A 27,977-nucleotide genomic window follows, 5' to 3' on the forward strand; every position below is an offset into this window, starting at 1 on the left:
GCGCGCGCGGCGGCGGCAGTGTCTCCGGGACGCGTGTGGAGGTCGCTCGATCGGAGCTCCCGGGCGCGTTCTCTCGGTCTGCGGCTTCGGCGCGTCGGTGGCCGCCGGCGAGCGAGTTCTCTAGCGCGTCCTCCGCGGAGCTACCCTCCCCCCGCCCTGCTCGCAGCCTCCGCGGACCGGCCGGTCGTCCTCCCGCCCGGTCGCTTCCCTCCTCCCTCCGCCGCTTCGAGGCGTCTTCCGTTGGGCCGATTCCCGCCCGCTTCCTCGTGCAGCTCATCGAAGCGCTAGAGATGAGTTTTCCCATCTCTTCAGAGATGAACCAGGTAGTCGGCGCCGGGTCGCAGGACGGACAGGGCGCGGCTGGGATTGGAGACTAGGGCATGGCGCGGAGTCGGTGCCCGCGGTCCCCGGGAGCGCAACCGTGGCGGCGCGGAGCCGCGATACTGGCGCTGCCATGGCTGCGGGCTCACTCACGGCGACCGAGGGCGAGCGCCCGGGGAGCGCGGGACCTTGCTCCGAGCCGGCCGGGCCGGGGGTGGGGGGGTGGGCGGGGGTTAAGGAGGTCTGGGGACCACGGCGCGCGGGGATGGGGATGACGGGCCGGAAGAGGGAGCCGGGCATTAGCTGCGGGGCGCGGGAATTCGTTCCCGCTGTCAGGGACGGACGCCTCGGATTGGGTCTGCGCTCCTCCCCGGGGGGGGGGTACGCCCGGCGCGTAGGGGCGGGGAGCCGGCCTCGGCCCTTGGGTTCCCGGGGCTCGGAGTGGGCGAGCGCCGAGCCCGTCCCCCGATCGCCGTGGGCCGCGGGGTCCTTTGTTCCCGCTCCACGTTGCCCGCTTTTCTTGCCAAGCGCGAGGAGAAGGGGGCGGGAGGAGCGAGGGAGCGGCTGTCCTGACGTGTCGGCGTTGAGTGACTGCGGAGCCGGCCAATCCCCGGTGGGGGTGTGCGGGCGCGCGCGGGGCTCCTCCACCCAGCCCGCCGACGGGCGCCGCGGCGGGGCGGAGGAAGGCCTGCGGTGGCAGAGTCCGGGGCTCCGGCCCCCCGCTGCACTCTGTGCCCTGGTTCGCTATTTTCTGTGCTTCCACGCTTTTTGGGTGAAGGGTATCAGGTCATAGCCGATTGAAGATTGAACGCTGGGCAGTCTAGACCACAAACTTGGAGCGCGGTTACCCGGTTCCCAATGGGTCGTGCACACATGGCTGGAGACCGCCGGCTTTTCACCCGAGGAGAAATCGGATGGCCTAAAGTGGCCGTTTTGTGTCCTTATGCCTGTTGTGAATGGTGGGGGTTAGTTCTTGGAGTTGTCGTATGATGTGGTTTCCTTTAAAAAAAACTATAATTCACGAAGCTAGCAACAGTTTTAGCGTGGACTAGATTACCACGACCACATTTTAATAATTCTGACACCAGCGGTTGATTTTGGAGATAGCCGGATGAATAAATACTTTCGGTTGAATTTTGTTGAAAGGAGTGGTTGTGGTTGTAAGCCTGGATGTAACACCGACTGTAGAATTGGATTGAAGAGCTGAACGTGGTGGTGCACGCCTTGAGAACCAGCTCTCAGGAGGAGGTAGATCAGTGAGTTTGAGACCAGCCTGGGACTACGGAGTCCTGGCCTACAGTGAGACCCTGCCTCGAAAACAAACAAGCAAATAATAGAATTCGATTGAATCCTGGCAGCTTTGCTTTAAAAAACTCTGTAACTTGGTAACTGAAGGTAAACTGGACTTCACTGTTGAAAGGGAAGCCTGTGATGGTTTTCTTTTGTTTCTCTAGATGAAATCTAACTGACAGATACTCATTTCTGCAGCCTTATTTTGTAGTTCTCTTTCAAACGTTCCGTCTCCCCAAGACAAAACATTTCAGGTTTCAAACTTAGTTTTAAATTCTTTTTAGCTCCTAGGCTTTACTTTATTTATTTATTTATTTAGAGAGAGAAAGGACAACCAGGGCTTCCAGCCGCTGCGCACGAGCTCCAGAGGCATGTGCCTACCATCATATGCACCTGTCTTATGTGGGTCCCGGGAATCTAACCTGCATCCTTTGGCTTTGCAGGCAAGCGCCTTAACCACTAAACCATCCCTCCAGCCCATGTTCCTAGTTTATGAAAGCGTTGTGCTCTTCGTTCTTGAATATAGTGGCATATGAGCGTAGTTTTGCAAGTAAGCTTATTTTAATGTCTTGTTCATTCACGCTAAGGTAAAGTACCAGAAAATCATCATAGCTTTTTAGCAGTATAATGACGTAATTAAATACTGCAGGACTTCGATTTCTTTAAGTTGGGGGTCCTGCTACCTTGTGCTGCAAATAAATCTAAGTAATTATAAATGAGTGATTTTGAGGTTTTGTTAGAGCCACAGAAAGTATGGACTTACCTTAATTTGTAAATGCTAATTTCTACTTTGTGAATATTTGTAAACCTATATTTACATTATTTCTGATAACAACCTGTATATAATAGGTCCTTCAGCATTAGAACACACAAGCCAAATACTTTCCTTTCCTGTTTTTCTTCATGCAGCCACTAAAAGTGATGTGAGATTATTATTTATTTGAGAGAGAATGGGTGCTGCAGGGGCCTCTAGCCATTGCAAATGAACTTCAGGTGCATGTGTCACTTTGTGCATCTGGCTTACATGGGTACTAGGGAGTTGAACCTGGGTTCTTAGACTTCACAGGCAAGTGACTTAACTGCTAAGCCATCTCTCCAGCCCTTGGATTTTTGTTGTTGTTGTCGTCGTTGTTTTTCAAGGAAGGGTTTTGCTCTAGCCTAGGCTGACCTGGGATTTACTATGTATTCTCAGGCTGGCTTTGAACTCACAGGGATCTTCCTGCCTTAGCCTCTCAAGGGCTGGGATTAATACATGATGCCACCATACCCAGCAGGAATTCTTATTTTTAAATTGATATGTGATCATAATGTCACAACATCCAGCTAAAATACTTTTAAGTCTTCACTGCCTTAGTTAAGGACTAAGTAAGTCTGGTTGTGCAGAATCTTCACTTAAATGTCTTGTGTCCACATTTTGCCCATCTTTCAGTTTGCTGCTTACATGTCCCATTCTTCCTTAAATCCTTCATCTGGCCTCCACACTTAGCATTGTTTAAACCTTAAAATAAGTGTTTTAATTTCCTCTTGCCATGTGCATCCTGCAGTCTGCAGCCTGTTGAAACCAAAATAGCAGCGATTTCTGGAAGAATCGCGGTCACACCTTCTTTCGCCTTAGTTTAAGCTGTCTTCTTGGTCTGGAAGTGAAGAAGGCTGTGGAATCAACTCCATTGTGTTCTAATAGTCCATGCTAGCTTGTGTTGGATGTATGTTTGTGCCATAGACGTCTGTGTTATGAAGGACATCTGAAGCGCAAGTGAGTTAGGAGTTTGTTTAGATGTAGGATAGGTGGATAGTGATAGTTTTATTAGTTACAGTGGCAGGATATGCCTTCTAAAAGTAGGTTGGAAATGTGTCCAGTGCTTGCTTAGCATTCAGGAGGCTGAGTTCAATCCCTAGCATTTGAGCCAGGGCTGTCTCTTGAATTACCTTGTAGTTGACTGCCTTCAAATAATGTCTTTAAGCTTAACTATTTATAATTTGCCTTTAACTTTTAGGAGTGTTTTGATAATTTGGTAAGTTTTATCTTCTGAAGGCCAGAAAAGAATCTGGAGGATGGGCCAACTTGTATCAACCTTTTCCACAACTCTATATAGAATTTATTTTACTTTAACTTTTCTGTGAAATTCTGGTTTATTCACTTAAAGGTCATACCAAAAAACTTAATTTGTTTAGTGGAATGTATTGTATTTGACTCTAGTTTTAATTTTAAAAAAGAGACTAGTTGAAAGTATATTTTAAATAACAGACAAAATTGTCTATGTTAATTCTCTCTCTTTCAAGGTAGGGTCTCACTCTACTCCAGGCTGGCCTCAGACTCATAGCAATCCTGCCTTGGCCTCCCTAGTGCTAGGATTAAAGGTGTGTGCCACCACATCCCAGCTAATTCTCAATTTTTAATATTTATTTGGGAACAGAGAGGGAGGGAGAGGGGCAAACTGGTGCTCCAGAACCTCTTGCCCTGCAAACGAACTCCAGACTCATGTACCACTTTATGCATTTGGCTTCATATGGGGACAGGGAAATTAGACTCTGGCCAACATAGGTTAGCAGGCTTTGACCACTAAGCCATCTCCCCAGGCATAATTCTCACTTTTTAAATACTTTAAGTTTTTTTCTTTTAAAGAATTTATTTATTTGAGGAAGGAGGGAGAGGGAGCGAGAAGGAATGAGAATGGGTGCATCAGGGCCTCTCGACACAGCAAATGAACTCCAGATGCATGCGTCATCTTGTGCTCTGGCTTCTGTGGGTACTAGAGTAGAACCTGGGTCCTTCGGCTTTGCTAGCAAGTTCCTTAAGTGCTAAGCCATCTCCCCACCCCTAAATTTTTCTTTTGAGAGAAATAGACCCAGAGTGAATATGGGCATGCTAGCACCATTATTTCATTTTTGAAAATTGCGGTTGTGCTTGGGGTGGGAGGGGGTCTGCCATGGCGGGCTAATCTGCCAATCAAAAAAAAAAAAAAAGAAAGAAAGAAAGAAAGAAAGAAAAAAACACTCTTGATTTGCCCAAGGCTACTTTAATGAAAGTGAATGAAAATTTTTGAAAACAAGTTTACAGTAACTTCATGTCCCCTGGACTTGGACTAACTCAAATCACATGGGGTTGTAATGATCATTTCATACTAGAAAAGATGATGTTTATATTAAGGTTTTTTTTTTTTTCTTTGATTTTTCGAGGTAGGTTTTCTTTCACTCTAGCCCAGGCTGACCTGGAATTCACTATGTAGTCTCAAGGTGGCCTGGAATTCATGGTGATCCTCCTCCCTCTGCCTCCTGAGTGCTGGGATTAAAGGCGTGTGCCACCACGCTCAGCAAGATATGTATTTTTTGAGACATAGTTTCATGTAGCCCATGCCCAGCTTCAGCAGTAGTTGAAGCTGCCCTTGAACTCCAGATCTTCCTGCCTCTGCCTCCCAAGTGCTAGGATAACATGTGCAGCTCATCATAAGATACTGATGGACGCAGTGACAGTTGAGTACTATATAGTAGGGCCCATTCTTCTACAAAACTTACAGTATTGTACAAATTGATATCCCATGATTGTATCCCATGATTGTAGCAATTTTATCTATCTTTTTCAAGGTGGAACACTCAAGTTGCTTAATAAATGTGCCATTTTTATTGGTTAGATCAAGACAGAGTTTCAAATATGCTTGATAAAATTGGTTAAAGTTTAAAATATTCATACATATCTTTAGTGTGTTCTCTATGAATGTAGAATCATCATGTGGGAAAGAGTATTTGTTGTAATAAAGCTAGTTTCTCTAAAAAGGCTGGAAAGTAGAAATTAAGATTGTATGATAGGATTTTGGCAGGGCTAGGCAGATCAGTCAGTAAAGTGTCTTGTAAGCATCAGGATCTGCGTTTGGTCACAGTACCCATGTAAAATGCACTGTGATGGTGTGCAGCTGCAATTCTGGAGGCGGAGACAAGTGGATCCTTAGGGCTGTCTGGCCTAATTTAGCAACAGCCTTTCTAGGGGACCCTTTGGCCTCCACATGCATATGTGTACATGTGTAACAAGTGTGTGTGTGTGTGTGTGTGTGTGTGTGTATGTTAGTGTCTCTAGCCCAGGCCAACCTAGAACTCACTCAGATGCTGGTTTTGAACTCTCAGCAGTCCTCCTACCTCAGTCTTCTTTCTTCTAAGTATTGGCATTAACGTGTGAGCCACATGACTAAGCTTCAATTTTATTTTATTTTATTTTTAATTAAAAAGAACAAGCAGCTTTGGCAGCAACCCCAACCTGTGCTTCCATTTATTTTCTTAAATTTATTTTGAAAGACAAAGTGGTCATGCCAGGGCCTCTAGCTACTGCAGACAGACTCCAGATGCATGCACGGTCTTACACACCTGGCTTATGTGGGCTCTGGAGAATCAAACCCGGGTTCCTAGGCTTCAAAGGCAAATAAGTACCTTAACTGCTAAGCTGTCTCTCTAGCCCTGTGTTTCCTTTAGCTGTAGCCCAAGTTGTGGGTAAACCAGGTAGGACATGTGGGTAGGTTCCAGCGCTCTTACAGATTGTAGGCATGTTCAAGGTAACACTATAGGCTTGTTGAATTAGAGCTGGGCTGGTTTTCCATAGGGTCTGGGGCAAGTAATTTTCATTTTGACATACTGATAGATTCAGAATTATGAGGTTGGTTGATGTATAAAGCAGATGTGGGTTCCTTGAAGAATCTATTTTTAGGGCTGAGGGTGTAGTGTGTTTGCCCTTCATGCACAAAGCCCAAAGCCTTGATTGATCCACAGCACAGCATACCTGCATAAACTGGAAATAGTGGCAATCAAAAGCTCATGGTCACCTGGCGTGGTAGTGCACGCCTTTAATCCCAGCACTTGGGAGGCAGAGGTAGGCGGATCGCCATGAGTTCGAGGCCACCCTGGGACTATATAGTGAATTCCAGATCAGCTTGGGCTAGAGGAGACCCTACCTTGAAAAACCAAAAAGTAAAAAAGCCCTAGGTCATACTCTGCTACTTAGTTCAGTGCCAGCCTGACTACCTAAGCCTCTGCCCTCAAGACAGTTAAAAAAAAATAAAGAAATAAAGAAACTTTAAAAGTATGTGCATTTTATATAATTGTTTCTGGTTCCCTGAACTAGATGGTGGCCCAATAAAATAGTTTGGGTGGTTAAAAATAATAAGTACCAGATGAATTTGACTCAATAATTGACATGAAAATAGGAAGGAAGGGATAGGCAGGACTGACTGGTTGTTTTTTAACATTTGGTTTGAACTAGAATTTCCGACAAATTGCTTATGTTGACGTTTATGTTCATGTTTGAGGTTCCTTGGGGTGGAAGGAGGTGGCATGGTACAAAAGGAGAACAAAGCAGGGCATGGTGGTGTAAGCCTTTAATCCCAGCAGCTGTGAGATCGAGGCCAGCCTAGAGTTCCAGGTTAACCTGAGGTACAGTGAAACCCTACCTTGGGGAAAAAAAAATCTTAGCCAGGCATGGTGGCCTTTAATCCCAGCACTTAGCAGAGGTGGGAGGATCACTATGAGTTGAAGGCTAGACCCTACCTCAAAAAAAAAAAAAAAAAAAAAGTGAACAAACCAGAGGCTTTGCCTTCCTGAGGCCCTGAGTTGAAGCTAGGCAGGGTCATACAAGCCAAGCATAGAGCAGATAGCTGGACAGTCATACCTTTCAGACACGCAGACAGGGTAAAACTACTTAGCAGTCAGTGCCGGCGATTTGGCAGCTGTCTGGCCATCAGTGCATCTGGCAGTGGTTGGAGTAGGGGTTTTTCTAGGTAGGGAGGCAACTTGATACAAGGGCACAAAGCTGAGACAGGCAGAGCACACTTGGAGAACAGGATATCTGGTTTGTAACAGTGTATTGCAGGCTGGCTTTTAAAAACACATGTTTTGGGTTCCAGTAGTAAAGAATGTTAGGGCTAATCAATATTTGCATTTATCCCTTAATTCTTAGGCTTATATGCCCCAGTTAAAGAATTAGTCATTACTTTCTGCCCTCTGGGGATTCTTGGGGGGGAGTATGATGTGTGTAAGTGTAGTGCATCCATGCCACAGATTGCATGTGGAGGTCAGAGAACAACTTTCAGGCTGAGTCTTGCCTTCTGCCTCATTTGAGGGAGGGTCTCATTGTTGCTTGGTTCACACTATTAGCTTACAGGAAATTCTGTTGGCACTTTACATGGCATCTGGGAATCTGAACTCAAATGCTCATTGTGCTTAGAGGCATGTGTTTCATCCTTTGAGCCAGTGACCCAGAAAGCCCCCATTAAAGATCACTTGAGTAGTTGCAAGTTAAGTAAAAAGTTATTGTGTAATTGTTAGTTTTTTAATGTGCTATAAATATTTTTGCCATTTACCTCAAAATCTCTTTAAGATTTGTTGTTAAGATGTGCTTTACCTAGATGAACAATAGACTGGTTCTGCACATATATCTAACTTAAATTTGCTACTGTTGCAGATTATGATGCATGATTACCACAGAAGAAATTCGTGTCTATAGCTTTTAAGGACTTGATTACATCATTTTCAAGCCTGATAGTTTTGGAACCACCATTAGAGCTTAAGACATCTACCTTTACTTCAGCCACCTGTCTTCACACCTTAACGGAGCACTTCGTTTAAACACTCCTTTGTCTTCGAATCATTTGAGTTTCCAATAATACATTTCTTGCCAGTACAGTAGGTAAGTGAATATATGCCATGTCCATCTAACAATTAAGGCAGTGCTTGCCTGAAGACTATGCTGAAATACTGTTTTTTCTTTGTTGTTTCTGGTTTTTCGAGTTAAGAGTCTCACTCTAGCTCAGGCTGACCTGGAATTCACTGTGTAGACTCAGGGTAGCCTCGAACTCACAGTGATCCTTGATCCTCTTACCTCTGTCTCCAAAATTCTGGTATTCAAGGCTTGCGCCACCACACCCCGGCTGAAGAAATTTTTTGACAGAGAAGTCAGTAATGATTTGAATATGAAAAGATTTTTATAATGTATCTTTCTGTAAACTTCTGAAGTCTCCTATTACGGGTTTTTGATGGTATATTTTTAAACAGTCACTAGTTTACCAGTAAAGGTGAATTGAAAACCTTTTCTAAGAGCATTAGGCTGGAGATATATTTCAGATTCCCTCACATGCTTGAGGCCTTGGGTTCAGTTCACAGCATGGTGGCGGGGAGTCTTTATAAAGAATAGTTTCACCTGGTGTGGTGGCACATGCATTGTGGTCCCAGCACTTGAAGGTGAGACAGGAAGGTCAGAGTTCAAGGTCAGTCTCAGCTACATTGAGGCCAACCAGGATTTGTTTTTAAATTTTTTTTTTAATTTTTTTGTTTATTTTTATTTATTTATTTGAGAACAACAGAGATTGAGAGAGAGAGAGAGAATGGGTATACCAGGGCCTCCAGCCACTGCAAACGAACTCCAGATGGATGTACCACCTTGTGCATCTGGCTTATGTGGATCCTGGGGAATTGAGCCGCGAACAGGGTCCTTAGGCTTCACAGGCAAGCGCTTAACCACTAAACCATCTCTCCAGCCTGCCAACCAGGATTTTTGAGACCTGTTTTAAAAAAAATAGGGACAGGAGAGTTGGCTTAGTGGTTAAGCACTTGCCTGTGAAGTCTAAGGACCCTAGTTCGAGGCTCTGTTTACCCAGCACCCACATAATCCACATGCACACGGTGCCACATGCTTCTGGAGTTCCTTTGCAGTGGTTGGAGGTCCTAATGCACCCTTTCTCCCTCCCTCCCCCAATAAATAAACAAAAATAAACATGCAGGGCTGGAGGGATGGCTTAGTGGTTAAGGCATTTGCTTGCAAAGCCAAAGGATCCTGTTTAAATTATCTAGGACCTATGTAAGCCAGATGAACAAAGGGGTGCAAACATCTGGAGTTTGCTTGCAGGGGCTGGAGGCCATGGTGTGCCCATTCTTCCCCCCTCTTTCAAATAAATAGATAAATATTTTTTAAAATATTACCCCCCCCCCCGACATTAGTTTCTGTTATCTTAAATATGTGATTAGTATACCTGAAAGGGGGCTGAGTTGAATTCTTAGATCCCACATAAAATCTGGAAGCTGTGGCAGACTTCAGTAATCCCATCATACTGATGAAGAGATGAGAAGAAGAGGAGAGTTTCCCAGAACCTGATGACCAGTGCAAAGAATAGCAGCAGAGTAGGAATCTGAGAATCTAGAGGGAGAAACTGCTCAAATGAAGTGGAAAGGTGGAGGATTGACCCAGAAGTTGTACTCTGTAATCTCTATATGTGTTCAGTGGTAGATAGGCTCTCCCTCCCTTCCTGTCTTTAAAAAACATACATAAATAAAGTTTTGAAAAATACAAAAAGGGAATAGAAATTAAGGTTCATCTTGTAAACTCTTCCTACTATATGTATTTAAAGGCATTTGTGAAAACTACTTGAAAGGTGCAGCACCAAGACTTAGCAGACCTTTAAGTATGTGTTTTAGGCAGGGAAGGAGAATTGAGATGATTGTCATGTTTGGAGAAACTGGGGGCCTTTTAGGAGAACTAAAACTGTAGGATTGGGCTACATACATTATTTGTGAGTAAAAGATTGGACAGCAGCCCAATCCAGGACATCTGTATGTGATAGCTGCTTCATGTCTTCCCTAGCTTGCGGTGGTTGTGTCATTTCCCTGTGTGCCTTCTGCATGGAACCCGATTCTCTGCTACATGAATTTCTGAAAGACCCAGGATCAGTGTGGGAACAGAGACTGGGGCATCCAGCACCAGTGCTATTTTTAGGCATGTTCCTGTTTAATTAAATTTTAGTTTTGTGTTGATAGGACAGAGCTTGAGAATAGAAACAATACATTGCCTGGTGTGGTGACGCACACCTTTAATCCCAGCACTAGGGAGGCCAAGGTAGGAGGATCGTTGTGTGTTTGAGGGCACTCTGAGACTATATAGTGAATTCCAGGTTAGCCTGGGCTAGAACAAGACCCACCTCAAAAAACCAAAAAAAAAAAAAAAGTACATCATGCTTTAAGATAGAATTCTAAAACATCAAGTAAAATAATCTTGCTCTCTTCTATTTAGCCAAATTTATAAGGAAAAATGATTCCCAATGGATATTTGATGTTTGAAGATGAAAACTTTATTGAGTCTTCTGTTGCCAAATTGAACGCCCTGAGGAAAAGTGGCCAATTCTGTGATGTTCGACTTCAGGTATTTAAAACTTAATTGGAAATTTTCAAGGGATTGATTTTTTTTTTTTTTTTTTCCTCTAGAGGAAGAGTGAGATGAGTTTTTTTTAAAAGAATGCTTTACTTAGAAATGTGAGATAAACAAGGCTGGTGTATTAATTAGCTAGAGAAGTACATAGTCTGAGCACTTCTGATTTCAGTTTCCCATAATTTCAGGTGTGTGGCCATGAAATGCTAGCACACAGGGCAGTACTGGCTTGCTGCAGCCCCTATTTATTTGAAATCTTTAACAGTGATAGTGATCCTCATGGAGTTTCTCATGTTAAATTTGATGATCTCAACCCAGAAGCTGTTGAAGTCTTGCTGAATTATGCATACACTGCTCAGTAAGTACTTGAAAGTAAACTGAAACTCCTCAAGGATTTCACCAAGTGTCTAAATATTTTAAATATCTACATTTTAAAGCCTTTGTATTATAATTATAAACAACTTTTTTTTTAATAGGTTAAAAGCTGATAAGGAATTAGTGAAAGATGTTTATTCTGCAGCAAAGAAGCTAAAGATGGACCGCGTAAAGCAGGTAGAGTATCAGAAGTCATGCGAAGGGACTGCTTTTTAGTAGGACTTTTTTTTTGTGATCAGGATGGCCATAAAACTCTTGTTAGTCCCAAGGACTTAAAAAAGTCGCCCCCAACACCAGGCCTGAGTATGTTTTAACTATGAGGTTTAGTCGTGTAGCAAGGTCACACATCCTCTTGCTCTTTGCAGTCTTCTGTGGCACAGTGACTATGTCAAAGTGTCTTAGTGAATTTCCCATTATAGTGGCTTCATTTTCAAAAGCATGTTTCTTAAGTTTTTATTACATATTTTCCTTTGGTTCTGACAAAAATGACATTGAGAACTCTAATTATATTGAAAGTACTATATCTCTGGGGGTAGATATATTTATTTTTGGCAATATATATTAAGTGATATTAATTGCACTGTAATTATAAGGACATGAAATCCCATAAACTAGCTCTGCCAAAGCTGTGTGGACTGAACGTTTCTGGCTGAGCATGTTTTCCAGGCTGAGTGTCCACCCTAGAGCAATGCCAGTGAAGAGTATTCTGCCTAGAATTTAATGCCAGTGACCAGTGTTTAATATTTCATGGTAAAAGAGGCATTCAGTCCTTTTCTACAAAAAGCCAGTAAAGCTGGACATCTTTAATTCCATCACTTTGGAGGCAGAGGAAGGATGGCCATGAGATTGAGGCCACCCTGAGACTGTGAATTTCAGATCAGCCTGGGCTTCAGTAAGACCTGACCTCAAAAAAAAAAAAAAAAAAAAAAGCCAGTAAATTATAGGCTGTGTGTGAGCTATGCTACCCCCTTCCCCCACCCTGCCACCTCTGCTTTTTTCTCAAAACTTTTGTTGAAAGACAACTGTGTGAATTCTGCTTACCTATGGCTGCTTTCCAGCCACAGTGGTAGAGTTGAATAGTTGTGAGGGACAGAAGGGCCCACAAGCCTAAATCCTAGGCCTGGAACCACATATTCCCAAGTGGCACATTTGAATCTTCCTTTAGGTGCTATTTTCTTAGTTGTCTTACCTTTTGTTGTGGCCAAACTAAATTATTTGCCACATTTTCCCCAAACCCAGCCTCTCTCTTGCAGAGTCCTGCTTGGATATTACTTTTCAGGAGACCTTGCCTAATTACTATTGTTGACAATACTTAATGGAACCCACATTGCATTTTAGGTTGTCATATCTGTTGTTAAAAACCTTACATAATTATACATCATTCTTTGATGTTTGTGTATTTGCTCATGAGACATGGTGTCTCAGTAGGCTGGACTTGAACTTACTGGTCCTCCCAAGTGCTGTGATTGCAGGCATCCTCAGCACCAAACCCGCTGTCTATCATCTATACACATTTGCATTGGTAACTGTAGTATTTGGAGAATGATTTTTGACTCATCTTTGTATTTTTACATAGTGCCTACATACAGAACACTGAGTACTTGTTGACTAAATTCTGTGTAAACGTTGCCACCTGTGTATTTCTTTTCCAAGGTTTGCGGTGATTATTTACTATCTAGAATGGATGTTAGTAGCTGCATCTCTTACCGAAATTTTGCAAGTTGTATGGGAGACTCCCGTTTGTTGAATAAGGTTGATGCTTATATTCAGGAACATTTGTTACAAATTTCCGAAGAGGAGGAATTTCTAAAGCTTCCACGACTAAAGGTGAGGAGTAGGTCACCTAAACAGACTTAAGACTGTCTAGATCCTGGCACTGTCTTTGTCCGTGTTTCAGGCAAGTGAACAATGGTTACAAAAATGATTGTATATTGAAATACGTTTTCCTCTTGGTGTAATGGGTTTCTGGCTTCCAATTAGTTTACTTGCTCTGGGGTTACTGGCTTCCTTGTAAATTAGAGCAAATGCATGGAATGCTGCAACTAAAGTTAACACTGCTCTGTACATGTATGTCACTGGTTTTTTCTTCTTTATGAATTTTAGTTGGAGGTAATGCTTGAAGATAACGTTTGCTTGCCCAGCAATGGCAAACTGTATACAAAGGTAATCAACTGGGTGCAGCGCAGCATCTGGGAGAATGGAGACAGCCTGGAAGAGCTGATGGAAGAGGTTAGTTTTAAAGTAAATGGGATCCAACAATTCTTACAGATTTTTTTGCTATAACATGAAGGATTCCCTTTCACTTTTATTTTTAACCATGACCCTAAAGAATTTAAATTTTGCTATAGGTACCCCTAAGCTGAGAAACAGGGGGGGTGTTCAGGTGAGCTAAATGAACTGTTCAGTATGGTCTTCTGCTTTTCTTTCTTTTTTCTTTTTTTTTCCTTTGCTCATTATGTGCTGTTAACTTTCTTTAAAGTAGCATGTAATTTGCTTTAGAAATGGGAGGTGGTACTGACATTTTCTGTAGATTCTTAATTTTTCTTCACAGGTTTTTGCTTTAAATTTGACAAGTAGGTAAAGCTTCTAATGGTTGTTCCTCCCCATTGGTTTATCTCCCCATAGGTTTATTAACAAAACTAGGATACCCAAGACTGAAGAAACATGAAGAAACCTCAAGTGTATTGACACGTAAAGAAGCAGCAGTCCTGCCCCAGTTCTCCTAAGAAAAATCCGCTGTGGGCAGAGAACGATGATGATTTAATGGTGTTTACTCCTTTACAGGATCCTTGTCTTTAAGCTCTGTGTTTCTCAATGGTGTTGTCATACATATAGTCACTTCATTTGGACTACTTTTTAAAAATATAGAAAGTCAGCATTGATGGAAAAATTGTGAGAATAGTTAACATGCAGGTTGGCCAGTGGAGTCACTGTGAGTGAATCATTCCACGTAAGCCTTTCATGCTTGCTGATGGCTTAGCCAAGTCTGTTTGGCCTGTAGAGCTACCTTGACTACATTTTATAGAGGCTAACAGATCTTTAAGTTCTGTATTTCCCACATGAGAATCAGATGCATTGGTCATATATTTGCATCTATCAAGGAAGATTACAGCTTAAACTTTTGCATTTGTTTTTTCTTTACCTGTTTTTCTTGATATTACCTACAGAAGAAAAGTATGTTTATGCAAATCAGGCCATTTTCAAAGGTGTAAAGTATTCAGTGTTTTATTGTAAATATGTATATTTAAGAGTCTGTATGTTGTACTAGTGCCTTTTTTCTTAATGTTACAAAATAAGAAGCTCTGGGGAAAAAAAGAAGATTTCTTTCAAGCCATGGACTCTTCAGCCAGTAGTAGAAGATTCTGTAATTTTTTGTTGTTGTTGTTTTGCTTTTTAAATTTTTACCACTGTGACATGCATTTTTCTTTCCTTCGGGACTCTGCCAGAGTAAGGTGTCAAGAAGCACTGGAGGTTACCGTGAGGCGTGTGTGTGATCTGCATCCTAGTGGAGTAGCCATGGTGACAGTAGCCACATGGGTGTTCTGTTGCTGTTTTGCAGGTTCAAACCTTGTACTACTCAGCTGATCACAAGCTGCTTGATGGGAACCTACTAGATGGACAGGCTGAGGTGTTTGGCAGTGATGATGACCACATTCAGTTTGTGCAGGTACACATTGCACAGTCTGAGGTAACCTCAGGTTAAACTTGACTGGAAAATTGCATTAACATACTTAAATTTTCCTTTAATAAAGGAAAGCAGACGAATTTTATTGGTATAATTAAACAAAAACATTTTTTTTGTAGAAAAACGAGCATATTTTAGAGTTACTAGCATTTTTGCCACATGCATAGAAGTTAACCAGCAAATTAGAAAAACCTCATTTATATTTTTTCTCATAAAGTAAAATTTGAAAATAGTAACAAAAAAGGAACAGTTAATAAGCATATTTTTTATTATTTTGGTTAGATCATGAATAACAGTTTATAACTGTCGTAACTGATAAGCCCAGTTGTAAAAGGTGGAATTGACTTTAATTACTCATGGCTGTGAAAGAAATTTTGGCTATTTAGTTACTGAGCTTTCATGTGAAATAAAAATGGCATAGTTAAGATGGATATCATGTTATGTTAGCATGATTTATAATGCTAAATTTATACAATGCTAGGAGTTTAGAAGTGGTTAATATGTTACAATGTGATTTGGGTGTTTCTTGTGCAAAATGAATCAAAACAATATAGTTACATTGAATTATTTTATAGCCCTTAATTAAACACTGAATTCAGATGAGTTTCAATAATTCATAGGTAATCATGACAAACATTGTTAGCTTATGGATAAGTAATATCCAGAAAAGCATCATTTTTACCTTCTGGAATGCTGGAGATTCAGCCCAGTCCCTGCATGTGGTCCGCATACCAACACTGAGCTGCACCCCCAGCCCCGTTTGCCACGAGCCTGCCAGAATAAACCCTGCCTTATTGAGAAAAGATGGCTAATGTCCTGGAAGCTTCTCTTCTCAATCACTGCCCAAAGGAAGCTGCTGTCCTAATTTAGGACACAGTGAATTACTTTGCCTGGATGTTCAATATGTATTCTTATTATTTGGCCTTTAGCTCAGCATTATACTTACAGGGAGATTAAGGAATATTTCACTTAATAGTTAGAAGGCAAATGGTACCAGTAATGACTTGTGTGGTTCTGTTATCGGATGTCAGTTTTCTGTGGTATTGTGCAGAAGTGGTAAGTGAATGTTTTCTGAAGAATTTTTGGATTAGTTGAGAACTTTGCTCATATTAGCATTTTGGACATGTAGGGTTTTTTCTTTTCTTCTTTTTCTGTTAATAAGATGTCTAAAGTACTCTTTCAACTGATTAAGACTGAATGGCCAGTAAATGACAGACAGTCCATGCTCCTTGGTATGGGCATGCCAAACTGCAAAAATAGTTTCTGCTTGCAGGATTTTACCAGAGGGTGAAACCACCTTATAAAAGCTTCTGAAGAAAGCTGAAGGTGGAGGCAGGCTTTCATGGAGATAGGATGAGAAGCTAGGACATTTCACAAAAGAGGCAGCTTGGGATCAGGCTTAGAGGACTTGGAGGAATTGACAGCAGACAGGGGAGACTAGATGGCAAAGGTGATCTGGCCATAGATGATGCTCTTGTTGCTGGAAGAGCAGTTTCATGGGGCCCAAATAGATCTAAGCCTTTTGTTCCTGTAGGCAAAAATAATTTTTTTAAGACAGACTTTGTGCAAAGCTGGGGATCAAACCCAGGGCCTTGCATGCACTAGGCAAGTGCCCTACCACTGAACTACATACCTCCCTAGCCTTCAACAAGTACAACTAGAAAAGAGTGATAAAAGTTTGATTTTGATTTTGCTCTAGTTTAGGCTGATCTGGAATTCACTATGTAGTCTCAGGGTGGCCTCAAACTCAAGGTGATCCTCCTATCTCTGTCTCCTGAGTGCTAAGATTAAAGGTATATACCACTATACCTGGCTAAAAATAAATACATTTTCTTCTTGAGGCAAGCCCAACAAACTGGCTTTTTGTTTGGTTTTTTTTTCTGAGAGAGAGAATGAATTGGTGCACCAGGGCCGTAGCACATGTGCAACCTTGCCCAGGTGTCACCTTGTGTGTCTGGCTTACATGGGATCTGGGTAGTCAAACTTGGGTCCTTAGGCTTGGCAAGCAAGGACCTTTACCACTAAGTAACTCCCCAGCACAGTAGCAAGAAACTAGGCAATACTCTAGCAGTAGGGAATATCACAAATTATGATGTTTGTATTTGGCACTAATTAATTGTATTTCAGCCAGATGACTGTTTAATGGTAACCTTTACATTGTGGAGTTCCCCTTGTCTTAGAAGAATCAATATTGTGAAAATGGCAGTCTACACATTTAATGCAGTCCCCATCAGAATTCCAATGACATTCTTCATGGAAATAGAAAAAACAATCCAAAAATTCATGTGAAAGCCCATTAGGGAGTCCCAAGTGCTGATAGCATGATTTATTTTACATATTATTTTTGAAGCAAGCCCAACAGACTAGCCTCCCTTTTCAATGTGAGAGAAAGAATGAGAATTGGTGCGTGAGGGCCTCCAGCCACTGCAATTAAAACTCCAGGCACATGCGCCACCTTGTGAGCAAGTGGGTCCTGCATGTTTGCATTACTTTGCATCTGGCTTACTGGGACCTGGAGAGTCTAAGACAGGTCCTTAGGCTTTACAGGTAGGTAAGCCCTCTCCAGACCTGATACTTATTTTTTTAAACCTTCCATAGTTGTTGCCTTGAAATCTTTTTTTTTTTTTTTTCAAGGTAGTGTCTCACTCTAGCTCAGGCTGACTTTGAATTCACTATGTTGTCTTAGGATGGCCTGGAACTCATGGCAATCCTCCTGCCTCTGCCTCCCAAGTGCTGGGATTAAAGGCATGCACCTCCACACAGAATTTTCTATTTTTATAAGTAGGCACGGAGGGTTGATTAAGGCTTTGATTAATGCAAGCAGTAATTGAAGTTTAAAGAATGCCCAGGCTTAACCAAAGGGCATGAAAAGAAAGGAAGCCTATCTGTAGACAGATGCACAAAGGTTGAGGTAGCAGCTTTTCATGATGTTGAGGAAAAGTGAGAAAATGAGTGTGATTCTGACTGGCTGACGTTCTAGGATGTCATGAATATAGATGAAGTGAAAAGGCTGAGATGCTATACCTTAGGTTTCCGAAGTAGGAAAGTAAGATTGAAAAGAAGGGAGGGTCATGATTAGAATGTACTCATGCTATAAAAAACGACCCAAGGTAGAAGAAAGCATGGAGGCTAATAAATTGCAAGCTGTCAAATTGTTCGGAAAGACATAAGGTTGAGGGCAGATGGTGTATATATGAAGCAATCAACCAGCATTTCTGTATTAGATCTGTTAGTTATACAAGGCGTAGTCTTTAGTGGTATAGTGCATTTTGCATTCATTTTCTCTCTTACAGTCTATACATTAGAGCAGGTTTACTGCACTAAGACCTCAGTGTAAGCACAGCACCATCTACCGATGATACTTAGGGCTTACTCTTTCTACAGATGGGAGTAAGGTTTTGAATGTGCCTTGTAATTTTTAAGAGAAAGTGATTAGGTTTCACTGACCCTATTTTTTTACTTTTAGTAATTTCATGTAGCAGTTTAACCTGTCACTATAAAAAGATCCCTAATCTTAGCTAGATTGCCTGTGCTTGTCTTTGAGGCAATTTAATCTGCCTTCACTGGACTAAGAGATGATATAGGTTAAGAGACCAGTGTCACCTAGATGGAATTTACTGATAACCATCTTGGTATATTCCCTACATTATGCTCAAAGGTGCTCATTTATTCTGCAGAAACATATTTGTCTTAACTTTTTTTCTTTTTGAGATGCACACATTATGTAGCCCAGGCTGGCCTGGAATTAATGATGCTCCTCTTTCAGTCTCCCAAGAGCTGAGATTCTGTGCATGTGTTCACCACCATACCTCACAGTCTTTTTCTCTATTTACACTCTCTGTTACTTGCTTTTTGTTTCACTAACAACAGAAGCTTTCATTAGAATTTTTTTTTAATTTTTATTAACATTATCCATGATTATAAAAAAAAAATCCCATGGTAATTCCCTCCCTCCCCCCCAACACTTTCCCCTTTGAAATTCCATTCTCCATCATATTACCTCCCCATCTCAATCATTAGAAATTTTATCTATGCGGTTTGTCCCTGTCCATAGGGATCAGAATAATTGAGTGAACAGAGATTGCTAAGAACTGAAAGTGGTACCTATTCCTTTTGGTAGTCTTTTGTAACAGAATCCCAATATGTAGCTCAGGCTGGCCATGAGTTCATAGCATTTCTTCTGCCTTGGCTTTCAGAGTTCTGTATACCACCAAGCCCAGAACTCTATAGAAGTAGGCTTGATTCTTCATTTCTTTGTGATCATGCCTCTGGGGAACAGCAAGGGATAAAAGAGTTGAAAGCAAGTCATGACAGAAACTTGTACACGAGAACACGTGTGTGTAGTTTTCTTAGGCTCATTTGTTCCTGTTACTGTGTATTCTGCTTTTGAATATTTGCTTCTTTTAGTATTATTTCATTTCTGATAACTTTTTTATTGTTGTATTCAGTTTTGACTATAGGACAGCCCTAAAGAAGTACACGTACATTCTTCTTATGATTGACATTTTAAATACTTTTCAGAGACTGGCTGAATCTCTGCTCACTTTTTGTCATTGTACCAAGGCACCAAATTTACTTAGCTTTGGCAGTCTCATGCACACAGTGGTTTATGCCATTTAAACTAGAACACCTTTTGGGAGATTGTGGACTTGTCTTTGAGCTTATGTGGACCTTACAGGTTATTTCCCTAATTCCCACCCCATGCTGAGATACCATTCTGGTGTCTGGTCGGTATCATGGTCTTGAATAATTTAAGTTGAGCTTTTTCTGATTAGCCTGTCATGTAGCTACAGTTGTTTGAGTTTTCAGTAGAGATGGATGTCTACTGTGAAGTTGTAAGTTGGAAAGTGTTGGTTTGTGTTCAGCTCAGTGTTCAGCAGGTGGCCCATAGGAGTGGAGGATCCTCGAGTGTTGGCAGTGGTGTGGAATAGCTCAGGAACAAAGGTACACCAGGTTTGGTCTTTGGCTAGGTTTCTGTAGCTACCTTTTGATTTTGCAGAAAAAGCCACCACGTGAGAATGGCCATAAGCAGATAAGTAGCAGTTCCTCTGGATGTCTCTCTCCTCCAAATGCTTCCGTGCAAAGCCCTAAGCATGAGTGGAAAATCGTTGCTTCAGAAAAAACTTCAAGTAAGTTTGTATTCAACTTATCTTATTTTTAAGGATTGATATCAATTTACTACTTTCAGACTGACTAAGGAAAAATTCAGAAGCAGTGACATTTGGAAAGCTAGCAGAATATTCCAATCTGGGATCTGGAGACTGGAATCCAACTCAGAATCATCCAACAACTGGGATTATTAATAATTGCATCATAAACATGGAACTCTTGTGTTTGCAGATAATACTTACTTGTGCCTGGCTGTGCTGGATGGTGTTTTCTGTGTCATTTTTCTTCATGGGCGAAACAGTCCACAGAGCTCACCCACAAGTACTCCAAAACTAACCAAGAGTTTAAGCTTTGAGATGCAACCGGACGAGCTCATAGAAAAGCCCATGTCTCCCATGCAGTATGCACGGTCAGGTCTGGGGACAGCAGAAATGAATGGAAAACTCATAGCTGCAGGTAAGAACAGAATGAGTGGTTGATTGGAAGTGTAACTTGGGTAAGCCTTTTAAGTAGGCATTTATTCTTAATTTTGTGCTATTCAGATTTTGGGGGACAGGACTTAAATTGCTTTCTTATGGCATTCCAAGATGACAGAGGAAACAATGCTGTTGAGTATGCCTAACCTTCTTTGTAGATCAATGACTTTTTTTAAATTTCACCCACTTTATTTTTTGAAGTGGGGTCTCACTCTAGCTCAGGCTAAACTTGAACTCAAGGCAATCCTCTTACCTTAGTCTCCCTACTGCTAAGATTATAGGTGTGAATCACCAAGCCTGGCAAAAATAAATAGCTGTTTTGGGTGGTGGTATTAACTGAAATTTTTTTTTTTTTAAGGAGTGCTAGAGATTGAGCAGTGCATGCTAGGCCTTGTACTATACTATTGACCCACGTCCTTAAATCTATTGCTAATTTAAAAACAAACTCTGCAGAGTGAGAAGTTTCTCTCTCTGCCTAATTTTCAAGCCAGAGTAGGCAATTTTCTCATACAAATGTTAATCTTTGAGTATTATGAGCATTCAGTTTTCTTACTGTGCACTTACTTAAAGCCTTTCCAGCTGGGGCTTGGCCTGGTGATACAAACCTTTAATCCCAGCACTTGGGAGTAAGGCAAGGTGAAAAGAAGTATAAAACTAGTCGGGGCTACATAGTGAGACCCTACTACCAGAAGGAAAACAAAATCCAGCCATTCTAAAATATTGGCCTAGTTTAATTTTTTTTTTTTAGTAATTTAAATTTTTTCTTAATTTTTTTAATTTACTTGAGAGAGAATGGGTACACCAGGGCCTCCAGCCACTGCAAACAAACTCCAGATGCTTGTACCACCTTATGCATCTGGCTTACATGGGTCCTGGGGATGGATCCTGGGTCCTTTGGCTTTACAGGCAAGCTCCTTAACTGTTATATTTATTAGTTATGTACACAGTGTGTATACAGTCATGTTGGTACCATTGTTAGCCTCCTCCCCCTTCCACAGGGACCCTCGTTGGGGAATATGGGTTGTGCATTGTGGGGGTGCCATGAGTTATGGGTAAGAGACAATGTCTCTCTGCATAATGACCCCAATTTGTGGCTCTAACAACCTTTCCACCACCCCCTCTTCTGCAAATTTCCCTGAACCATGTTGGGTTTGTTTTAAGTCTACTTCAGTGATGAGGTCTTGGGAAACTCTGTCTCTGGATGTCTGGTTTGGTAGGAGTTGAGTGTTCTCTGTGTCTTATCTCCTTCACCCTTGTGCTGGTACCACGTTCATCAAGAAAGCAGCACTCTTGCTCATTTCCCCAATTACTCTTGGTTTCAGCTGGGGCCCTGTTGAGGTGAGATGGGCTGATTACATCTCATCAGGATCTGCATCCATCTGAAAAAGAGAAGCAAATTCTTCAACGGAGAGTGAAGTCAGCATCAGATAGATGGGATAACCCTTACTATTTTAGCAAGAATTTAATAGGTGTAGGCCCTCTTGTAGCCCATGATTGGTAGGAGCTTGACAGTAGAGAGCAGGCTCATTTGTTTTGGATATGGTTCTGACTTGTTTCCCAGTTCCAGCTGTGGGTTCCATTCCACTGAACTTAGCCAAATCAAGAGCAGTTGGTTATCCACCATGGCTATGTGCCATTTTGCACTTGTGTGAGCATCATGTCAGGTTGTTTGCTGTTGAATAGCTTAGAACACGATTTCCTTGGACAGATTTTGGTCATTTTCCCCCAGTGGCTTATGTAGCACCTTCCATTATACAAGCTGTCTGGGGACTGACTCTCTTCCAGATTCCAGCCAGGTCACTCCATGTTCCATTCCAATGGCATATGGTGTCTTCAGCAGTAGGTCTTATCATTAACCTTTAGTGGGTCATCAAGTACTCTGACAGAAATCTGTCTACTTTTGGGAAACTTTGTAGATCTCTCTGATCAACAGCTCATTGTGGATGTTAGCCACATGCTGGTATGGGGGTTACAGGCCAGCGCCAAGGGAAAAGAATGAAGAAAAACAAAAAGATAGGTAATATAAAGGAGATAGAAGAGGGAGAGAGAGAAAGAGAAACAGGAGAAGATTAAGATTAAGGTTAGTCTTCATCTTACCCTCTCCAGGGCCCTGTGATTCAGGTGTTCCCTCTAATGACCTGATGTTCAACCATTTAGTTTGTCTTCTAGGGTGTAGAATTTTATGGTACCATTGCCATTTGGGTCCAGTTTTATGTCCCCACCTCCCACCCTTAACCTCTCTCCTCTCCACGCTCCCTATTGTACAGTCCTTGAGATGCTTATTAGGGGTGTGTGTGTATGCAGTGTTTCTTGCCATTGCAAGTGAATTCCCATTTGGCTGTATATGGGTGGCTGAGGAGTTGTATGTGGGCCGACAGGCTTTGCAAGCAAGCACTCGCCCATCTCTTCAGCTGCTTCCCCTCCAATTAAATACTTTGAATATAATCCTTTGGTTGTCTCCCCAGGTGGCTATAACAGAGAAGAATGTCTTCGAACAGTTGAATGCTATGATCCACATACAGATCATTGGTCCTTTCTTGCTCCCATGAGAACACCAAGAGCCCGATTTCAAATGGCTGTACTTATGGTAAGTACAGTATGTGGTAGGAAACAAACCATGTTTAGTTTTAGTTTTTCTCAAAACTTCAGAATGGTAGAAATTCTCATTTCTAATTTTTTGTTCTTTTGTTTTATTTTTCAAGGTAGGGTTTCATCTAGTCCACACTGACCTGGAATACACTATGTACTCTCAGGCAGGGTGGCCTTGAACTCACAGTGATCCTTCTGCCTCTGCCTCATACGTGCTGGGATTAAAGGCATGTGCCACCATGCCTGGCTTTCACTTCTCTTTTTTTTTTTTCGAGGTAGGGTTTCACTGTAGTCCAAGTTGACCTGGAATTCATTATGTAGTGTCAGGGTGGCCTCAAATCATTTCTCATTTTTGATACAGGGTCAGCTTTATGTGGTAGGTGGATCTAATGGCCATTCGGATGACCTGAGTTGTGGAGAAATGTATGATCCAAGCATTGACGATTGGACCCCTGTTCCAGAGTTGAGAACTAACCGTTGTAATGCAGGTAATATTAGTTGTCTTCTGGAAGAGCCAGTATTTAAATAAGCAATTAAACTATTAACACCCAGCCATATTTTACACTTTGCATAGGAGTATGTGCTCTCAATGGGAAATTATATATCGTTGGTGGCTCTGATCCATATGGTCAGAAAGGACTGAAAAATTGTGATGTATTTGATCCTGTGACCAAGTCATGGACGAGCTGTGCTCCTCTTAACATTCGTAAGTTGGGTCCTCCTACCCTTTTCTCCCTACTTCACTTGCATGGTTTTTGAGACAGGGTCTTGCTATATGGCCTTGCTACTGTCATCCTGCCTCTGCCTTCCGAGGTTAGGGCTTACAAGTGACCACACAGTCTTTTTCCTTTTGTGTGTTTGTAGTATGTGCACACCCTGAAGAGGGTGACAAGTGTGTCCTCTATTATACCTTTTTGTTTTTAAAGAAAGATACACATTTTTAAAATGCTTTATTTATTAGAGATAGGCAGTGAGCATGGGTACCCCAGGGGCTCCTGCTGCTGCAAAGTCCAGATGCATGCCCCACACTTTGTGCATCTTGCTTTATGTGGGTATTGAACCTGGCCTGTCAGGCTGTGTAAGAAAGCTCCTTTGACCACTGAGCCACTTCTTCCAATCCTGCACCTTATTTTCTTGAGTGAGGGTCTGTCACAGAACCTGGAGCTCGCACTGTTTTTCAGTTAGGTTAGTTTACCTTGCCCCAGTGATTCTCTTGTCTCTGTCCCCTTCAGGACTGAGGATGTACATGGGTATGACTATGTACTTAATCTGCCTTTATTAAAAGTAATTTTTAAGTTTTGCATTACTATGTGTAGTACACCATTGATTGTAATATTCTTGCCTTGCTTTGATTCTATAGGTAGACACCAGTCTGCAGTGTGTGAGCTTGGTGGTTACTTGTATATAATCGGAGGTGCAGAATCTTGGAATTGTCTGAACACAGTAGAACGTTACAATCCTGAAAATAACACCTGGACCTTAATTGCACCCATGAATGTGGCTAGACGTGGAGCTGGAGTAGCTGTTCTTGATGGTGAGGGCTGGGACTTGAAGAAGAAAATAGTGGCAAGGATTTGTTCAGCAATTCCAAGAAAGTGTCAGTTATTCATTTGTATAATTAAGATTCATATGCAACTAACTCTTCTGATAACAATGGAGATTCAGGCTTGAGCAACAGTTTGTTTCCCCCCCCCCAAAATTTAGACACATGTAACTTAAATCTGCCCATTCCCCAGCTTTTGGTAGGTGTAAAGAAATTTCAGATCACCCTCTATACTCACATTATCTGACTTTTTTGTTTCCCAAGTTTCTAAAACATTAAACATTGTCTTATGTAGATGTAGCCTTACATATCCTTTTTTAAAATTTTTTTTCGTTTATTTTTATTTATTTATTTGAGAGCGACAGACAGAGAGAGAGAGAGAGAGAGAGAATGGGCACGCCAGGGCCTCCAGCCACTGCAGATGAATTCCAGATGCGAGCGCCCCCTTGTGCATCTGGCTAACGTGGGTCCTGGGGAATTGAGCCTCGAACCGGGGTCCTTAGGCTTCACAGGCAAGCGCTTAACCACTAAACCATCGCTCCAGCCCCTTACATATCCTTTCTGTTAATTTTCTTGATTTCTAGTTAAATAATTGTAGTTATTTAGTTAGTATCGTGTTTGGAACAGAGCTGAACTGTAGTAGTAAGCCTTTTTGACTCAGCACACTTCAGTGTGCAAGGTACAAATAGTTTAGAAGTTGCTGACTTAGGACCCTTTCTCTGAACCTTACCAATGTATGTTATAGCTACACAAGTGATAGTTGATTAAGTAAGTGGTAACCAGATGAGAAAGTAATGAATCTAAGAATCAGTAATGAAATTTTTTCCAGAGAGTGTTTAATGCCAGCATTACTGGTTTCAGGGTGGTTTGTTTTTTCGAGGTTGGGTCTCACTGTAGTTCAGTCTGACCTGAAATTCACTGTGTACTTCAGGGTGGCCTCGAACTCACTGCAGTCCTCCTACCTTTGCCTTCCATGCATTGGGATCAAAGGCTTGCACCACTACTTAGCATGTAACTATTGTACCAAAAAAAAAAAAAAAAAAAACTACAGAGAAAGCTTTATAATTTTCAGTTACCTGAAATCTGTTTTCTATAACTTTCGTTTCCCTAGCTTGCCACTTGTAGTTGTAAGTTGTCTGACTGTGACTCTCATTTCTTCATCGGTGATTAATTACAGTAATAATCTCCACAAAGAATTACAAACATGTACTTTAGCATTTTGGTGAAGTTTTCTTCCCTCCGTGGGAATGGATTTTAACCCTTTTGCTCCTCTTGTAGCTCGGGTTTGTACAATGTGCTTACCAGATTATATGGTGGTGGTGACAATGGAGGATTTTAGGCTAGGTCTCAGTGTGTAGTAAGTAGCTCAGGCTGGCCTCAGTGTGGCAATCTTCCAGTCTTGGCCTCCTGGTGTTGGGTTATACAGGTGTATACCACTCTATGCCTTGCCTGCAAAGACATTTAATTAAAATGTTTTGTCAGAATGCCCAAGCAGTTCTATTTAAAAGCCACTGACTAGATTAGCAAGCAAGATGGTGTGTGTGTGTGTGTGTGTGTGTGTGTTTTTCCTTCCATGTTAAAGTAGTCATCAGTTTTACCCTATTTCATTTCTCTTTTAGGAAAACTGTTTGTAGGTGGTGGCTTTGATGGTTCTCATGCCATCAGCTGTGTGGAGATGTATGATCCAATAAGAAATGAATGGAAGATGATGGGAAATATGACTTCACCAAGGAGCAATGCTGGGATCACAACTGTAGGGAACACCATTTATGCAGTGGGAGGATTTGATGGCAATGAATTTCTGAATACAGTGGAAGTCTACAATCTTGAGTCCAACGAGTGGAGCCCTTATACAAAGATTTTCCAATTTTAACAGATTTAAGGCCCTTTCAAACTAACAGGCTTAGTGATGTAATTGTGTTTAGCAGAGGCACACTTGTGAATAAGGAGGGTGGGTGGGGTAGATGTTGCTAACAGCAACACAAAGCTTTTGCATATTGCATATTATTAAACATGCTGTACATACTTTTTGTGTTTGGAAAGGAATGCAAAGATGAAGGTCTGTTTTGTGTATTTTTAAAACTACTTTGGTTATTTTACGTTTTGGAAATTGAGATTATAAAAGAATAAACTGAGAATTGATTGGGAACATCATTTCAAGAAGTCCCTGCTCTTCCACATTTGTTTTGCCAATTTGCACATTAAGTGACTCTTCCTCAGTTCTCTCTCACGGAGCAAGAGGGTAGAGTTTAAATATAGGCCGTTGGGTTTTTTAAGGGCCCTTTTTCAATAACTGGAACACTCTATACAAAAGAAACTTATTTAAGTAGATTACAGCAACTATTTTTGTTTTTATTAAAAGCAAGCTGACATGCCTACCAATATTAGTCTTTTATGATTGTCTTTTTTATAACTTTTTATATTCTCAGCAGAGTGCTTCATCTGTTAGTCAGATGTGACAGATTGAAGTTACTGAAGCAGAGTGGTGGTCTCAAGATACAGAGTAGGGCATTGTTGTTTTGTTTTGAAATGCTCAGAATGCAAAAACTTGGAAGCGTTTGCCTCACCTATACTTTTCTTTTTGAGGATGCAGTGTCAGTGTGTATTTGGAGTTGCCGAACAGTAACACAGTGATGGTATTCCGCATTTCAGATAATGGTTTGAATTATTTTGACTTTTTGAGGGTAGGATGTTTAACCTGTCTTTATGTATCATTAACAAAACAATTGTAACTGGAAGTCCTTGGTTGAAAAAACAATTGTATTGGGTCTTTGTGAGTGCAGGCTTTACCAGAACTATGCTTTGGTAACACTGATTGGAATGACCCGTGTCTAATGTGTAGTGCTGCACACCTAACTTACGGTGCCAACATGAGCATAATGCTTGCTGAGGATGCAGACATATTAAAGGTACTTTGTAGTAAATCCTCAAATCATGGGATTAATGTCTACATGTTTGTGTTTTCAATTCATTGCTAAAAATTAAGGGGAAATTCCTTTTATCAGTGAAGATGGGCTTCCGGTATATCTGATATATCTGAAAGAAGGGGCTTTTGTTTTGTTTTTCATAGATGAAGCACGTGGGAACTTAATGAGCCAGCTGGCATGAAATGACTTAATCAGCTAACTTGGGCTAGGGAAGAATTTTGACCTTTTTTTTTTTTTAAAATGTTTTGCCAGCCCTTTGCCACCTGACTTAGTTTCATGACCACCAAGGGGAAAAAAATCGGTTCACCTGGTTACTATGTAGTCCTTACTAAACATCTTTTTCTCTGGTTTGTTTCTGCATTAAAACTCGCTTAGCAAGTTAGCAGATTGCCTAATTGGTAACTTCTTTTTATGGATCTGTGTATGTTCTATTCAGCACAAGGAAATAAAGTTTTAGTTGAGGAGCACTGAAATCCTTGAAATCACTTTT

General features: G+C 41.5%; 2 protein-coding genes across 4 annotated transcripts in view; one reads left to right on the forward strand and one right to left on the reverse strand.

Annotated features, from left to right (window-relative positions):
* The first annotated feature begins 22 nt into the window (after positions 1 to 22).
* On the forward strand, positions 23 to 27,960 carry LOC101609753 (influenza virus NS1A binding protein). 3 transcript variants are annotated; one of them, XM_004658706.3, is made up of 15 exons: positions 23 to 323; positions 8,051 to 8,275; positions 10,649 to 10,777; positions 10,972 to 11,141; positions 11,260 to 11,335; positions 12,812 to 12,985; positions 13,262 to 13,387; positions 14,718 to 14,825; positions 19,843 to 19,972; positions 20,184 to 20,408; positions 22,894 to 23,015; positions 23,379 to 23,505; positions 23,592 to 23,723; positions 24,378 to 24,551; positions 26,180 to 27,960. In XM_004658706.3, the coding sequence occupies exons 3-15, from the start codon at positions 10,667 to 10,669 to the stop codon at positions 26,431 to 26,433; spliced, it is 1,929 nt and encodes a 642-aa protein (XP_004658763.1). In that variant the 5' UTR covers positions 23 to 323; positions 8,051 to 8,275; positions 10,649 to 10,666; the 3' UTR covers positions 26,434 to 27,960. The 3 variants fall into 3 exon arrangements, with proteins under 3 accessions (XP_004658763.1, XP_044997680.1, XP_044997679.1); XM_045141744.1 differs by lacking the exons at positions 23 to 323; positions 8,051 to 8,275; positions 10,649 to 10,777; ... (2 more) ...; positions 12,812 to 12,985; positions 13,262 to 13,387 and adding an exon at positions 13,788 to 13,924; XM_045141745.1 differs by lacking the exons at positions 14,718 to 14,825; positions 19,843 to 19,972; positions 20,184 to 20,408; ... (3 more) ...; positions 24,378 to 24,551; positions 26,180 to 27,960 and adding an exon at positions 13,784 to 13,924.
* The window catches only part of Swt1 (SWT1 RNA endoribonuclease homolog), an 81,190-nt gene continuing 79,180 nt past the window's right edge, over positions 25,968 to 27,977 (reverse strand). Inside the window, exon 20 of the transcript XR_006635094.1 lies at positions 25,968 to 26,009. The gene's annotated coding sequence lies outside the window, so the exon portion shown is untranslated. The remainder of the gene's footprint in view (positions 26,010 to 27,977) is intronic.

This window comes from Jaculus jaculus, chromosome 1 (genome assembly GCF_020740685.1).
Source record: "Jaculus jaculus isolate mJacJac1 chromosome 1, mJacJac1.mat.Y.cur, whole genome shotgun sequence".
Taxonomy (NCBI): domain Eukaryota; kingdom Metazoa; phylum Chordata; class Mammalia; order Rodentia; family Dipodidae; genus Jaculus; species Jaculus jaculus.

Coding starts and splice junctions, on each gene's coding strand:
- LOC101609753 (XM_004658706.3), top strand. CDS start 10,667: ATGATTCCCAATGGATATTTGATGTTTGAAGATGAAAACTTTATTGAG. Junction 11,142..11,259: donor AATTATGCATACACTGCTCA/GTAAGTACTTGA, acceptor TTTTTTTAATAG/GTTAAAAGCTGATAAGGAAT. Junction 23,724..24,377: donor CTGTGCTCCTCTTAACATTC/GTAAGTTGGGTC, acceptor TTGATTCTATAG/GTAGACACCAGTCTGCAGTG.